Source organism: Carcharodon carcharias, chromosome 16 (genome assembly GCF_017639515.1).
Source record: "Carcharodon carcharias isolate sCarCar2 chromosome 16, sCarCar2.pri, whole genome shotgun sequence".
NCBI classification, from domain to species: Eukaryota; Metazoa; Chordata; class Chondrichthyes; order Lamniformes; family Lamnidae; genus Carcharodon; species Carcharodon carcharias.
Window position 1 is genome coordinate 56,703,906 of NC_054482.1, and position 13,414 is coordinate 56,717,319.

The 13,414-nt window shown below is 40.1% G+C and overlaps 1 protein-coding gene across 3 annotated transcripts in view; it reads left to right on the forward strand.

The window, feature by feature from the left end:
* The window catches only part of pde4ba (phosphodiesterase 4B, cAMP-specific a), a 753,168-nt gene that overhangs the window by 712,358 nt on the left and 27,396 nt on the right, over window positions 1-13,414 (forward strand). For all 3 annotated transcript variants that reach the window (XM_041207962.1, XM_041207961.1, XM_041207963.1), the window contains one exon: window positions 8,533-8,626. In XM_041207962.1, the coding sequence (XP_041063896.1) occupies window positions 8,533-8,626 (94 nt within the window). The remainder of the gene's footprint in view (window positions 1-8,532; window positions 8,627-13,414) is intronic.

Consider the following 13,414-nt stretch of genomic DNA (forward strand, 5'->3'; position numbering starts at 1 on the left):
GGTGGTGGTGAGCTGCCGCCTTGAACCACTGCAGTCCATGTGGTGTAGGTACACCCACAGTGTTGTTAGGGAGGGAGTTCCAGGATTTTGACCCAAATTGCTACTTCCATTTCGTCCTACCAAATGAATCACTTCTGTGCATTAAATTTCATCTGCCATTTGTCCGTCCATAGAGGACGGGAGAGATAAACTAATAAAGATGGAACAAAAGATAAAGGGATTAGTAATGGTTGTAGTAAAAAGGTAAAGCATAGGTCCAGAGTAAGTGTTAATGGCAGAATAAAGGACAGCCCTGTCCGAAAGCAGAAACATCAAAACAACATACAAACTGGCACTTGGCAAAAAAAAAATCAAAATGAAGGACAGAGTTCACAGTCTGAAGTTGTTGAATTCAACTTTGCGCTGAGAAGGCTGTAAAGTGCCTAATCGGAAGACAAGGCACTGTTCCTTTTGTCAGGCTTCACTGGAAGCCTGCAGCAGGCTGAGGTCAGAAATGTGAGCATGAGAGCAAATTGGTGAATTAAAATGGTAAGCGACTTGCAGACTGAATGGGGTGTTCTGCAAAACAGTCCCATGGTTCTGCATTTGGTCTCCCAATGTAGGGGCGACTGTATTGTGAGCAGTGAATACAGTATACTAAATTGAAAGAAGTACAAGTAAAGTGCAGTTTTACCACAAAGGAGTGTTTGGGGCCTTGGACAGTGAGGAGAGGGGAGATAAAAGGGCAATTGCATGGGAAGGTGCCATGATACCAGGGGGTTAGAAGAAGGGACCAGGGTATCGCAGAGGGAACAGTCCCTTCTGGATGCTGCTGTGAGGGGAAGATGTATTTGGTGGTGGCATCATGCTGGAGGTGGCGGAAATGATGAAGGATGATCCTTTTTATGTGGAGGCTGGAGGGATGGAAAGTGAGGATAAGGGAAACCCTATCACAGTTCTGTTAAGAAGAGGGAGGTGTGAGTCCAGAAGTGCGGAAAATGGATTGGACATGTTTGAGGTTGACTTGTCAACCACAGTGGCAGGAGGATTCCTGGTTGAGGAAAAGGGAAGACATATCAGAAGTGCTGTTGTGGAAGGTAGCATCATCAGAACAGATGCGACAGAGACAAAGAAACTAAGAGAATGGAATAGAAGAAGGGTGTGAGGAAGTGTAGTTGAGGTAATTGTGGGTGTTGGTATGCTTATAATAAATACTATTTGACAGCCTATTCCCAGAAATAGAGGCAGTGAAGTCAAGGAAGGGAAGTGTCAGAGATGGACCATGTAAAGCGTGGAAATTGGAAGCAATTTTAATTCATTTTTCCAGTTCTGGCCAAGAGCAGGAAGTCATTGATATACCAGAGAAAGAGTTGAGGGAGAAGCCCTGAGTAGGACTGGAAGCAATGTTCCATATATCCCACAAAAAGATGGGCATAACTAGGGTCCATGTGAGTACCCCTTTTCCCTTTTGTTCTACCTGACCCTCCTTACCTTTCTCAACAGCATAAAACCCATCACATTTCTGCCTCCCTTCAGTTCCGAAGGTGAATCATATTGGACGTTAACTCTGCTTCTCTCTTCACAGGTGCTCCCGTCCCCTAACTTGTATAAAAACCTTTAATTGTGCTTAAACGATCAGTTATATTTCTTCCCCGTTCTCTATTCCTTACCTGTGTTTCTTTGTCTTCTGTCTTTATGTTTAGTTTTATTTGTTATCTAACACATTTATCCTAACTGCTCTAACATTTTCCTGTAAAAGAAAATCATGTTTGAAAGCTTTCCTTTTCCTTTAATCTCTCAGATGTGGAAAATCTGGGTCTTATTGACTTTCAAATATGCTTTAAAGGCTATTATTTTCCTGTAGAACGAAAACTCTGGGCTTTGATAATTGACCTAATCACTTGTGCACACCAGGTCATACTTGACATTTTTACATGCTAAAAGCAGGAAGAGGGCTGCCAAACAACAACAACTTGCATTTGTATATTGCCTTTAACATAGAAAATGTCCTAAGGTGTTTGACGAGTATACATTCAGTACACACAATGCTCAATTATTTATAGGAAGGTTAACTTTCCTGACATTTGTAAGATCCGTGCAGCTGCTCTGTGACACTTGCTTCTAGTTTGTATTTTGAGCAGGTTTGAGATGATGCCCTTTAGACATCTGTAATTACTTGAATGTTTGGTATGCTGAGCAGATTTGTGTAATTGTATATTAGGGAAATAAATATAATAATCTAATATTAAGATCTTTACATACATATACATCTATATATATATATGTTTTTATAAATATATGTTATAAGTTTGGTGGGACAAGCAGTAACAGAAAAGAAAGGATGGGAAAACAAAGAAGTTCTTTGGAATGCTATCATTTCACCAAACCCCACCATCCATGTCCAGTTAATGGTCTGGAAGAATGCCATTAACAATGGCCAGGGTTTGAAATGGCTGCCCAAAGTCAACGGACCTTTAGCTGGTTGTCAAATTTTCTGTCCCGCCTGCAACAATCCTTGCTATGGGCGGGACCGGAAAATCCTGGCCCGTAAAGCATCCTGCATCAAAATCCCTCATGGATATTTCATAAGCTTGTATACCATTTTCAAGCCTAGAGACTTAAAGCCTCTGCTGCTGATAGGGCCTGTATATGTTTAAGCTTCCCCCTGTAACTTCCTGCTAGGAGGTGTTGGATAGTACCCAGGCATGACACTTATTTTTGTTTTTGTCCCATGCAAGGAAATAGCACAAACTTTATTTGGCACCTCTCCATTTAGCACAGCTCAGATCAAAAATCAAGCAAAGTAGAACCCAGTTGATAAATATATCAACTATGTCAGCCTTTACTCCAGTAGCACTCTTGCCTCTGATTCAGAAAATCTTAAATTCAAGTCCAACTCCAGGTACTTGACCTCATAATTAGACTGCTACTTTCATTGTCAGGGTTCTCCCTGTTAGCCTTCTGTCAGCAGTTTGTTGATTCTGTAGGATGTGTCAGAAAAGATCGGGAAGAATTTTCCCCCCATTCGGGGGGAAGTGCAGGAGTGGGCGGAGGCAGGCACATCTCAGATCGGCGTCCCCGATCGGGGGCGCGCTGCCATTTTACGTGGGCAGGCCGTTTAAGGCCCGCCCAGCGTGACATCCACTGACGCTATGCGCTCCCTGTGTGGGCTGGAGGGGGGGGAATTCCCTCAGCCAGGAATGAGCTTTTTCACGCATGCACGCGAGAGAGCGCACTGATCTCCCTGCGGTTAAGTGCTGCCTCAGGAAGATCGACTCAGAAGTAAAATTTTTAAGGTAAATGTTTAAAAAATTTCCCTGACATGTCCCCTCATGTGATAGTGTCACATGAGTTGGGACATGTCCATCACTTTAACTCAAATCTTTGTTAAATATTTAAAAACCCTCATGGAACCTCATCCCACCCATGGATGAGGTTTTGTGCTTTTTCTTAAGCCCACCAGGGCTCTCAGCCTGCCCGCCAACCCTAAGGTTGGACAGGCTGCCCTGTCAATTACCTAATTTGTTTTATTAATGGCCTCAATAGGCCGTTGACAGCTCGGTGGGCGCACAGCTGATTCGGCTGCGGCCCCGCCAACCTGAAAATGGAAATGACGCAGGGTGACTTCAGGAGTTCCACCCAACATCATCCCGCATCATTTTGCGCATCGGTGAGTGGGCACCGCCCCCCACTCTCTCGCTGACCGAAAGATCCTGCCCATGAGATAACTGTACCAAAAGTACAGGAGTTACAGGGCAATACACACTATGGTGATGAAAAAATACTACTGCAGCAATAACCCTCTCTGGTTAACTGTGGTGGCTGGAGAGGATTCCATAAAGGGAAATAATATATGGCAGGTTTCCACTGATTTAGTGAGAGGCTGCATCATCCAAGAGTGGTACTGAGCCATACAGACCAATGACGCCCTGGTTTTCATCTTCAGTCTGTGCTGAATTAACTGATCACAGGGACTATCCAGTGATTCCCACTGGAAAGTACATCCATTGGATGAGGACAAAATTGAACATTTACCTGGTTCCACCCCCTCAGTTAAATAGGTTGCTGACATTTGTTGTCTAGATTTAACATAAAGAATGAATGTTTAGCTGAATTACCAAAGTGGTTTTTATTTAAAACTATAAAATACATAAGGTTAATGTGTTGGAATACAGTGGGGATGCAAGTTTATTTTCACCTACTTTCTCCCCACATATATTCATTCTACTGTGATTACATTAGGTGAGAAAACAGGTGAAGGATAATACAGATAACATATCAGCCTTGAGTTTCAGTGGACCCTAGCAAAGTGGCAGGAGTGGAATGGGGTGGGGCAGAGCGTCCAATGATGCGATGGCCTAAACATGATCTTCTCCACAATATAATACTTTAATATTCAGAATAGGCAATCTTGTTACTGTAATCTCAGAGCAGCACCTGCCCACTCCGAGAAGGAATCCTTAAACTGGTGAATTCAAATTTTCTGTACTCCAAGAAATTGGCCTGTCAGTTGTTTTAGCTACCCAGACTGCACAAAATTTAAACCTGCTCATTGAACCATTAATGCAGGCAAGTTGGGCAACAGGTTTAGGGTGCAAGCTCCCCCTGAGATTATCACATTTGCCTCACTCAAGGTAGGCTTGTTGTCATAACTTGTTGATATGCTTGTCTGTGTTTGTATCAATATTTCTGTACTTTAGAAAGTTGTCTCTTCATTCTCCACAGTTCCCTGGACCATGGGAAATGTGATTTTGCTGATACCTCCTTCACTCTACCTGAATCTCATTCCTGTTCTTAATGTGTTCTAAAGTTGGGATCTGTGATGCTGCCAAATTAAATGAGGCCAATTCTGCAACATGAGGAGTTTTCATGTAATGCAAAACTCCTTCCAGTAGAAACAGGGCTACAGGAAAAAAATGAACAAGAGCTTTATATAAAAGTAGCAATGTAGTATTAAATATCATTGGCTTGAAATCAAGATGCACCAAATCACAGCCACAACATTAATAAAAACTTCTTTCATATATTGCTATGAATTTCTTCAGTAAGTATACTGCAACATAACAGGATGTATTATATATACTGTGCAGAATACATTTTTCTCAGATTTATTAATGCAGTTTGCATTAAAGATCCCCTGAAATACACATTCTAACATATTTTAATTAAACCTTGACTTTAACATGGACATAAGGCAACATTCCTTCACAATATTATGGGGTAGGTTTGAACACTCAGAAATAATTGTGTCTCCATAAAACCCTCATAATTAGCCTAAGCCAATATCTGAGAAATAAATTTGACAAGTAAGTACTTGCTTAAGATAAATAGTTGGATTGATCAAACTGAGTGGCTTAGCGCAGTGAAAACAATCAAATTTGAAATGTACAGTCAGAAAGGTGTCAGGTTGAAACTCAAGTCTATATTCAGTTAATTGGGGGAGTCACTGGGTTAGAGAAAGGAAAAAAATCACCTGGGTATCCTCACTCATGATCATTATCAAGTGATCCCTTGCTGCAGAGCCACATGTGGAGGATGCCAGGTGAGATATCTGTCTCAGCTGTGATACTGCACACAATTAAATAATCTTCTGGCTTCACTGTTTTAAGCTCACACATAAAGAATGGTCGCTTGGGAAAAATCTTAAGAGTCAAACCCGTGGAACGATATTCCATCATTACAGCCTTTAGGAAAGGAGAAAGAAAAATTAAAGGGGCCACTAATGTAATTATTGCTTTATATTTTAATTGGAATTCAGATAAATCAATAGAGACATCAAACCTTATTATTTAAAGTGCAACGAGCATGATGGCAGGAATTTTTGGAGAAGGCAAGGGGTACAGGTTTTTTTGTATGATGATGTCAGTTATTCCTTTAAATATGTTGCTAATGCTGAGGCAAAGACGAGTTATGTTTGCGCACAAAATGGTTTAGAAGCCAGGCAGCTCCATTGTTCACTGGTAATAAAACATGAAGAGGGAATTCTTGTAGTAACCAGCAGGAGGAATGTCATGTGATGTGGTTGCTATGGAGCTATGCTGTTCATTTCATGGTGCTGCTTGAACTTCAGCCTCAAGATTCTCTGGGGTTCCTTACTGCAGTTGCCCCCCATGTTCTAATGCTCTTTATCAGCAATGCAGAAAAAGCTAGGTGATGTCACTGCAGCTGAGCTGAAAGCCAATCAGATAAAGAGTGGATAACATTTCTATGCAGGCACTGTGCTTCATCTCAGAATTAAAGGGGAACTGCTGTGGAAAATGCAGAGGTGAAAAATTATTGCAGACACCACAAAATTGTGAAGCTCTGAACATGACTCAGTGTGCCCCAGCTCTTTTAATATTGAGCCTTTTCCCCATCGTCTAAGGAATGCAATCTTTCTTTAGAGTTTTTTTTTGTTTTTATCTTTCTTTAAATGTTTTGTAAAAACTGTAGAAAGAAAATTGTGATCTGTTTATAATTGGGAAGTCTGTCTCAACAGCAGTGCAACTTTAATAAGGTGCAGAATGTAGTGACATACCAATCCATTTTAGTTACAAATTAATTCATTTTAAATAACTTTAGTTAAATTGTAAAATATGCATACAAACAAGCAATCGAGGAATAAAGCATTTTTGCCTGAGAAAAGCAATAAGTTTAAATTTATTATGTTAACTCTTCAGACAGGAAAGTGATCAGTATAAATGATCCTTAATTTGCTGTTTTGTCAACAAACAGAAGGCAGAAAAATTTGTACTTCATAGAATTACACTGAAGATTATTGTAAATCATCATGCAATGCCACTTTTATCACTTTTATTCCTAACTCATTTTGTGCAATAGAGAGGGCAGATAATGCATTAGATCATAATTCTATCTGTTCCTGATATGATTTCACTAAATTGTGTTGAAAGTTTCTGACAGTAGTGTAGGAGGATGCTAAAAGCAGACTATATTCTCTGATGAAATGGGGACACCAGCTGCATTTAATTTACATAAATATGCACAGGGCATCCTCCATTTTCTGTCACTTCCTACATCCGTTGAAATGATGTAGACACTGTAAGCTTGCAGACAAAAGATTTTTTTTTTGCCCCTATGCACTGAGACTAATCTGAAGCAGCACCCCCGCCCCCAACCCCCAGCCATCCAAGAAATCAGAGCTATTCATAAATCATAAGTGCTGTGAACTGCACACACTTGTATGGTTTCTGGCTCCATGTGACACCTGATTTCATTATCTCAATCCTGTCAGTGCAAACGCGCAGATACTATCTCTCCAAGGATGTATTGCATGGACTGGATTTTCTTATACAGTGAAAGGATACTGTGATTTTTACTTCAAATGCTCAAGCTGCAAATTAAACATCTACATCTTTTGGTTATTACTACTGAAATTGTGTGTGTGGAATTGTCCAGCTAAATTGCTTCTTTTGTATACGGCTGTTGTTGCTCCTGTTGTCAAGTGGGCCAAAATGCCTGAAGCAAACTATTTGCTGTCTGTTTCTTGGGGTTATATCAAGGTGAGTAGATTTATCTCAAAATTACAGGTGTATGTGAATCTGAGTTTTAGCTGTGAAATATGTGACTGTAAGTTCAAATGCAGAAACCTTTGTATCAACATGTTTTCCCGTATTGACAATATATATATCTTGCTTTTTAAAATTCAAATGGATGTCTGTAAAGTTGGTATGGCTCAAATAAAGTGTTATCTCTTAAGGGAAAAGAGGGCATAAAAGAAATGATCAAAGATGGACTGATCAGGGTATCAAAGCAAACACCATAATTTTAATTTAAAAGTTTTTAATAAGACAATGCACTATTAGAACTAGCTGTGTGGCACAGAAGGAATGAGAATTTTTAAAAGTTTTTTTTTATTACTATTAAACTTTATGTGCCATAAGGTTTATTTACAATGCCCGTTGTATTGCCAATTCACAACTTCCTTTCTAGCGCACATTTCATAATGTCAGAATTTTTCAAATTTTTTGTTTTATAGAACAACAGAGCATTAAGCCCTTCTCAGATTCCAAAAAACAGAAGAAAATGACACCTTGAAAAGTTCATTATGTATACCTCAAATCAAAATCAATCCAATTATTGGGGTGGGTGGGTGCTGGGGTCGGTGTGGGGGTGGGGGGGGTGGTTCTAAAATTAAACAGCTGTACAGACTGTATAAATTTATTAAAATTTTAGACGCTATTTTTAACCTAAATTTTATATATATTTCAAAATGTAAAATGAAAATATTTTTGTTCTGTCATTCCTTGTCTTTCTTAAAATTAATTCAGAAGACCAATATGATTATAATTAGAATCTCACTACTTATTGTGAAGTAGGTGTTTCTGTATGAAAGTCAAAGGCAACTCATTCTCCACTATAAACTACTTTAGATTCATATTTAATATTTAACTTATAACTGAGACTATCTGATAGCAACTATTAAATAACAATTCCTTCCGTTACTACTTTCTATGATCAATCCATTTATTGATTGGAAGAATTGTGATTCAAAAGCAACATTGAATGGTTTACAGGAAAGGTAGGTACTGATTCCTGTGTTTGTCTTATCAACAGTTCAAGAGAATGCTGAATCGTGAGCTCACCCATCTCTCGGAGATGAGTCGCTCTGGCAACCAAGTCTCCGAGTTCATTTCCAACACCTTTTTAGGTGAGTCTGGTAAACCACTTTTCCATTATACCACCTGAAGGGAACTCAATACAAAAATAGTAGAAATACCAATATTCACAATAATTGAGTTTTTTTTAAACAGCTAATATATAATAGAAGTACTTTTTATTGCTACACCTTGTAGCTATTGTAAACATCTTTTTGTTTTTTGCTGTAAAGTCCATCGTATCACTATCATTTCTATAGTTTCAACATTTCTCAATTACTGTAAATGGTTGACTTATATGTAACAGCCTTTTCTAAGAAAATTCTTATGATCCAGCAAATAGTTGTCTTGGAGTTCCACTGAAAGCTGCATCATTGGTATTGCTTTTTTTTTACTAAGCCATTGCTGAGTCCATAGCTATAGTTGCACCCTAAAAAAAAAATCTTTTTTTTATAAAAGAAAGCAGAGAGCATGCAGTACCAACATATTGGAGACTCGAGTAAAAAACACCATAGGGTGATGTTCCATTATCACTAAATATACAAGCTGATTGGCAGTAATCAGAAACCAGGCAACTTCCCACCAGGAGGGAATATCAAAAGCAGGGTTCTCTCTAGAACCACTAACACACGCCATAAAGTGATTATTGCTTTCTTTATCTATAAAACTGTTTTGATCATTTTTCCCTCTGAACTTTCCTCTTTTAATCTTCCTAATTTACAAATACAGTTTCCTATACAGCATTCCACATCTCTTGTATTGAAATCACGGCTCATTACACTATCTCTTATGCTGATGCATTCTTTCTCAAAACTTGGAAAAGCTCACCTTCTTTTCCCCTTGTTATTTTGGTAAATTTCAATATTATTGCCTTGTTGCACAGGACCCCACCTCTTTATAAAGCCTGCTGATTTTCATTCCATTGGTTATAGAATAGACAGGCAATCCACTCTGCCAAGTTTCCACCCAGACAATTAAGTTGAAAATCATCACCACAATCTCTTTTAAAATTCAAGCTTGCATATCCACCCACTGCTTCTGGATTTATCTAGCCTTCTCTAAGCTGATCTTTGGCTGAGAAGTTAAAGCAAGGCACTGCCTGTTGCCCAGCTAAATGTAGAATATCCCACGACACTATTTGAAGAAAAGCAGGGAGTTCTGACATTTTCCTGGCCAACACTCCACTTTCAACAAACACCGCTACGAACAAAGACAGATTATCTTGTCATTTATTCATTTGCTGTTTGTGGAACCCTCTCATGTGGAATTGGATGAAGCCTTTGGTACACATTAGCATTGATAGTAAGTCAAAAAATGTAATCCATGAAAGCACTTTCACATTCTTTAAGGACATGATTAGTTGTTGCATGAAACAAGTTCTTTTTTCACTCTATTTAACCATGTAGCTAATCATGTAGAGTAAGCATTGGCTGTTGTCAATAAACAGAAAGCGATTGGCTCAGAAGAACATTGATTGAGGCCTGGAAATGGTTTCCTGGGAAATGAGCAAATTGGAGATACCCAAAGGAATGGAGAAAAATGTGTGTGCTTTTACTCTAAATTACAAGAAAAAATAACACATTTAACAATTTTTCGCATTCTGTGTTGTTTTCTATCATTAAAACATTAAGCATTGCAGACTATTAGTTTGGAAATTATGGCAGGAATTTTAATTTCTGGGTGAGAAATGTTTAAGTGAACGGCTGGCCAGCCTGAGAGCAGCAAGTAGTGGACCAGCCTTATGAAAACATGCCACTGCCGTCTTGGACAGGGGAGGCCTACACTTTCCTTGTGATCCTCAGAAGAGCACACCTATGCTTCTGGCCCGACAGCAGAAAGTTTTAAACTTACCTACTTGTAAAGCTTGAGTTAGGTCTGCGCCTGTTATATCTGAAAAATTAAGCATTTTAAAATTGGAACGGCGCAGATATTTTAGCCATTCTATTTTAACTGCCCATCTGTGTGCTTGTCTTCCTGGTATCCACCAGGAAGGAGGAGGTCAAATCTCTATCCGTCGCAGAATGAAAAGAGATGACATTATATTGACCCAGAATTTCCTCAGGACTACTCGCAGCCCATCACCATAATTTCATAGGGAGGCCCCTTCTGTAAAGATACAGCAATGGAACAGGAAAAATTCAGAGGAAATCTGGGGCCATTAAGAAAGCAAAAATCAGTGCTGGAAAGGTTAAAAAACTTATTCAACAGTTTCTAAGTTGGGTTCCATATCAGTGTGATACTGATGAACATTGGGTTTCAAATTGTTTTCTTATTTTTCTATGATTCTGTCTCAAATTTACCCACTCTTGTTGTTCTGTGTCCTACCAAAGTCATTTTACAGGACAGCAGCAAAGTTGAATAGAATGTAAAAGGTACCTGTATTTATGTAACAACTAGCCACATTAAGACACAGGCAACAGAGTTTAGGATAAAAACAAAAAAACTGCGGATGCTGGAAATCCAAAACAAAAACAAAAACAGAATTACCTGGAAAAACTCAGCAGGTCTGGCAGCATCGGCGGAGAAGAAAAGAGTTGACGTTTCGAGTCCTCATGACCCTTCGACAGAACTTGAGTTCAAGTCCAAGAAAGAGTTGAAATATAAGCTGGTTTAAGGTGTGTGTGGGGGGGTGGAGAGAGAGAGAGAGAAGTGTTTAGGATGTCCTCAAGTTTACAAAGGGTAGAAGTGTGGGAGACCAGTCACTACCTGCTACATCAACAAAGTTACTGATACTTTTAATGATGTGCAAAAATTTATGTTCAGTTCTGAAGTACACAAAAGCATCTTCAGCTCCAGACCACGCGACAAATAAAAATAATAAAATAATTCCATTGTAACGACAGCCAGGAGAAAGAACAGAATAGAGACTTTTCACATTTTTTTTAACTTAATTTAATCCTGCTCTTCCTTGCTGTTAATAATATGCCATGTATAATATGTAATATATAATTAAAGTGAACCAGCGTTGTAGTATTCTGCCAAAAGCTGTTGTGTAAAAGGCATCGGTCGGATTTTCACCACTGAGGAGGGAAATTCAAGTCAGGAAGTTTCCCAACCTAGCAGACCCGTCTCCATGGAAACGACCCCAGCATGCACAATTTTCGCTTTAGGGAACGGGGGAGTGATTGAGTCAGGTCTGCTACCTCTGGAGGTAGTTTGGTTGCTGCCAGGGGCGAATGCCGAAGCAGGTGGATTGGTGGCACCTGGTGCTGTGTTTTTCCTGGGTAGCTTTCTAGTATTTTCCCTAGTGCCCATTCTTCTTGTGCAAGCCTGGATGGTAAGTGATCAATTTAACAGGCATCAGATCTCAGCCTAGTCCTATTTTCACCTGACACCCACAATTATCCCTTCAAGTTAAGTGAAGTGGGAAGTCATGGGTAGAGATCAAGAGCAGGAACATAGGCTGAATGTTTCCTTTCACTGCGTAGCAGCACTGAGTCTGATTTATAGCTTACTACCCTAAAGAATGAAAGCAACTTTTATTCATGTATCACCTTACCCCATCTCTCAGAAATCACCCAAAACTTTCCACATCCTGCATATTGCATTGAATAATATTCACCGCTGCCATCCTAACTATGATCAGCTCATTGCAGGCTAGGGTTCAAACCTGGGGCTCTTCTGATCATTGTGATTCAGTGCCACAGTAAACCATTGAGAGTAAGCTCCTTTAAGATTTTTATTTTTTACTTTTACTTTTACTTCAATTTTGTATTCTAACATAAGCAAAGCTTATAAAATATTGAGCTGAATTTTGTGGAGAGGGCAGAGGTGCTGCCGCCAGGCCGAAAGCGGGAGGCAACCCTGCTTTGGCAGCTGGCAGGAGCCAGGTGGCCTTTGCTGGCAGCGGCCAGGTGGCTGCTGCCAGAGCTGCCTTCAATTAAGGACAGCCTCCTGTCGCCAAGGGCTACTGGTGCAATAGGAGAGCTAGCAGCTTAACAGCCTCAGCTGTGTCACTGCTAGTGTCCAGTACTGAGGCTGTAGCTCCAGGAAGAGGGTGCCTCAATGGTGTGGTGCCCTTGAAGAGGAATAAACGCTATTGTGGGAAGCCAGGGCCAGGCAATCAGGGCTCAGTGGGCGGGTGAGGGATGGATGGGGGAGACAGATGCAGGGAACCTGTGCTAGCAGCAGAGACTTAGCAGGAGCTGTGCTCCTGTGGAGGGACATACCACCCCAGAGCCCACTGGGGGGCTACCAGGTTAGAATAGGCGGTTTCCCCAACCCAGCAGCAGATCTTCCCAATGCAGGCAAAATGCCTGTGGATTCAGGTGCACTGGCAGGCAGCCAATCCGCCAAATTTCAGGCCACTGGGAATGTAGCATGGCAGTGGGAAAACATCGGGTACATTCCCCCACCCTAACACCTACTCCTGCCATTTTGCCAGCCCTCCTGCCTCCCAGCCCATCGCTAAAGAACCCTGAAAATTTTGGTTATTATGCAAATACAAATCTACAAATGTTTAATTGTTGTCCGCATCCTTCCATCTGTGTAAGATGATGGACATGCAGCAAATCAAATCTGTTGGTGATGTGATAGCTTAAAACGGTGCTTCATATGGTGCACCTTTGCAGCACATGCAGATGTTTAAAGTTATCGTGTTTAACATATAAAGTGAAGCAGCAAGGCCTCACTTAGTTATCCAAGCATATACTATACTAAGTTATAGAATAGTTGATTGGCATCAATGGTATTTACAACCCCACACTAATGGATTTCTGCATGTGTTTTGCTACTGCACATGATTTATCTTTGTGAAGTGATTTACTTGACAGACTAGTGGGGAAATAGTTCAATTTCCATAAAATCCCGGTGTAATTCAAGTTTATTTCTTCCTTTAATCA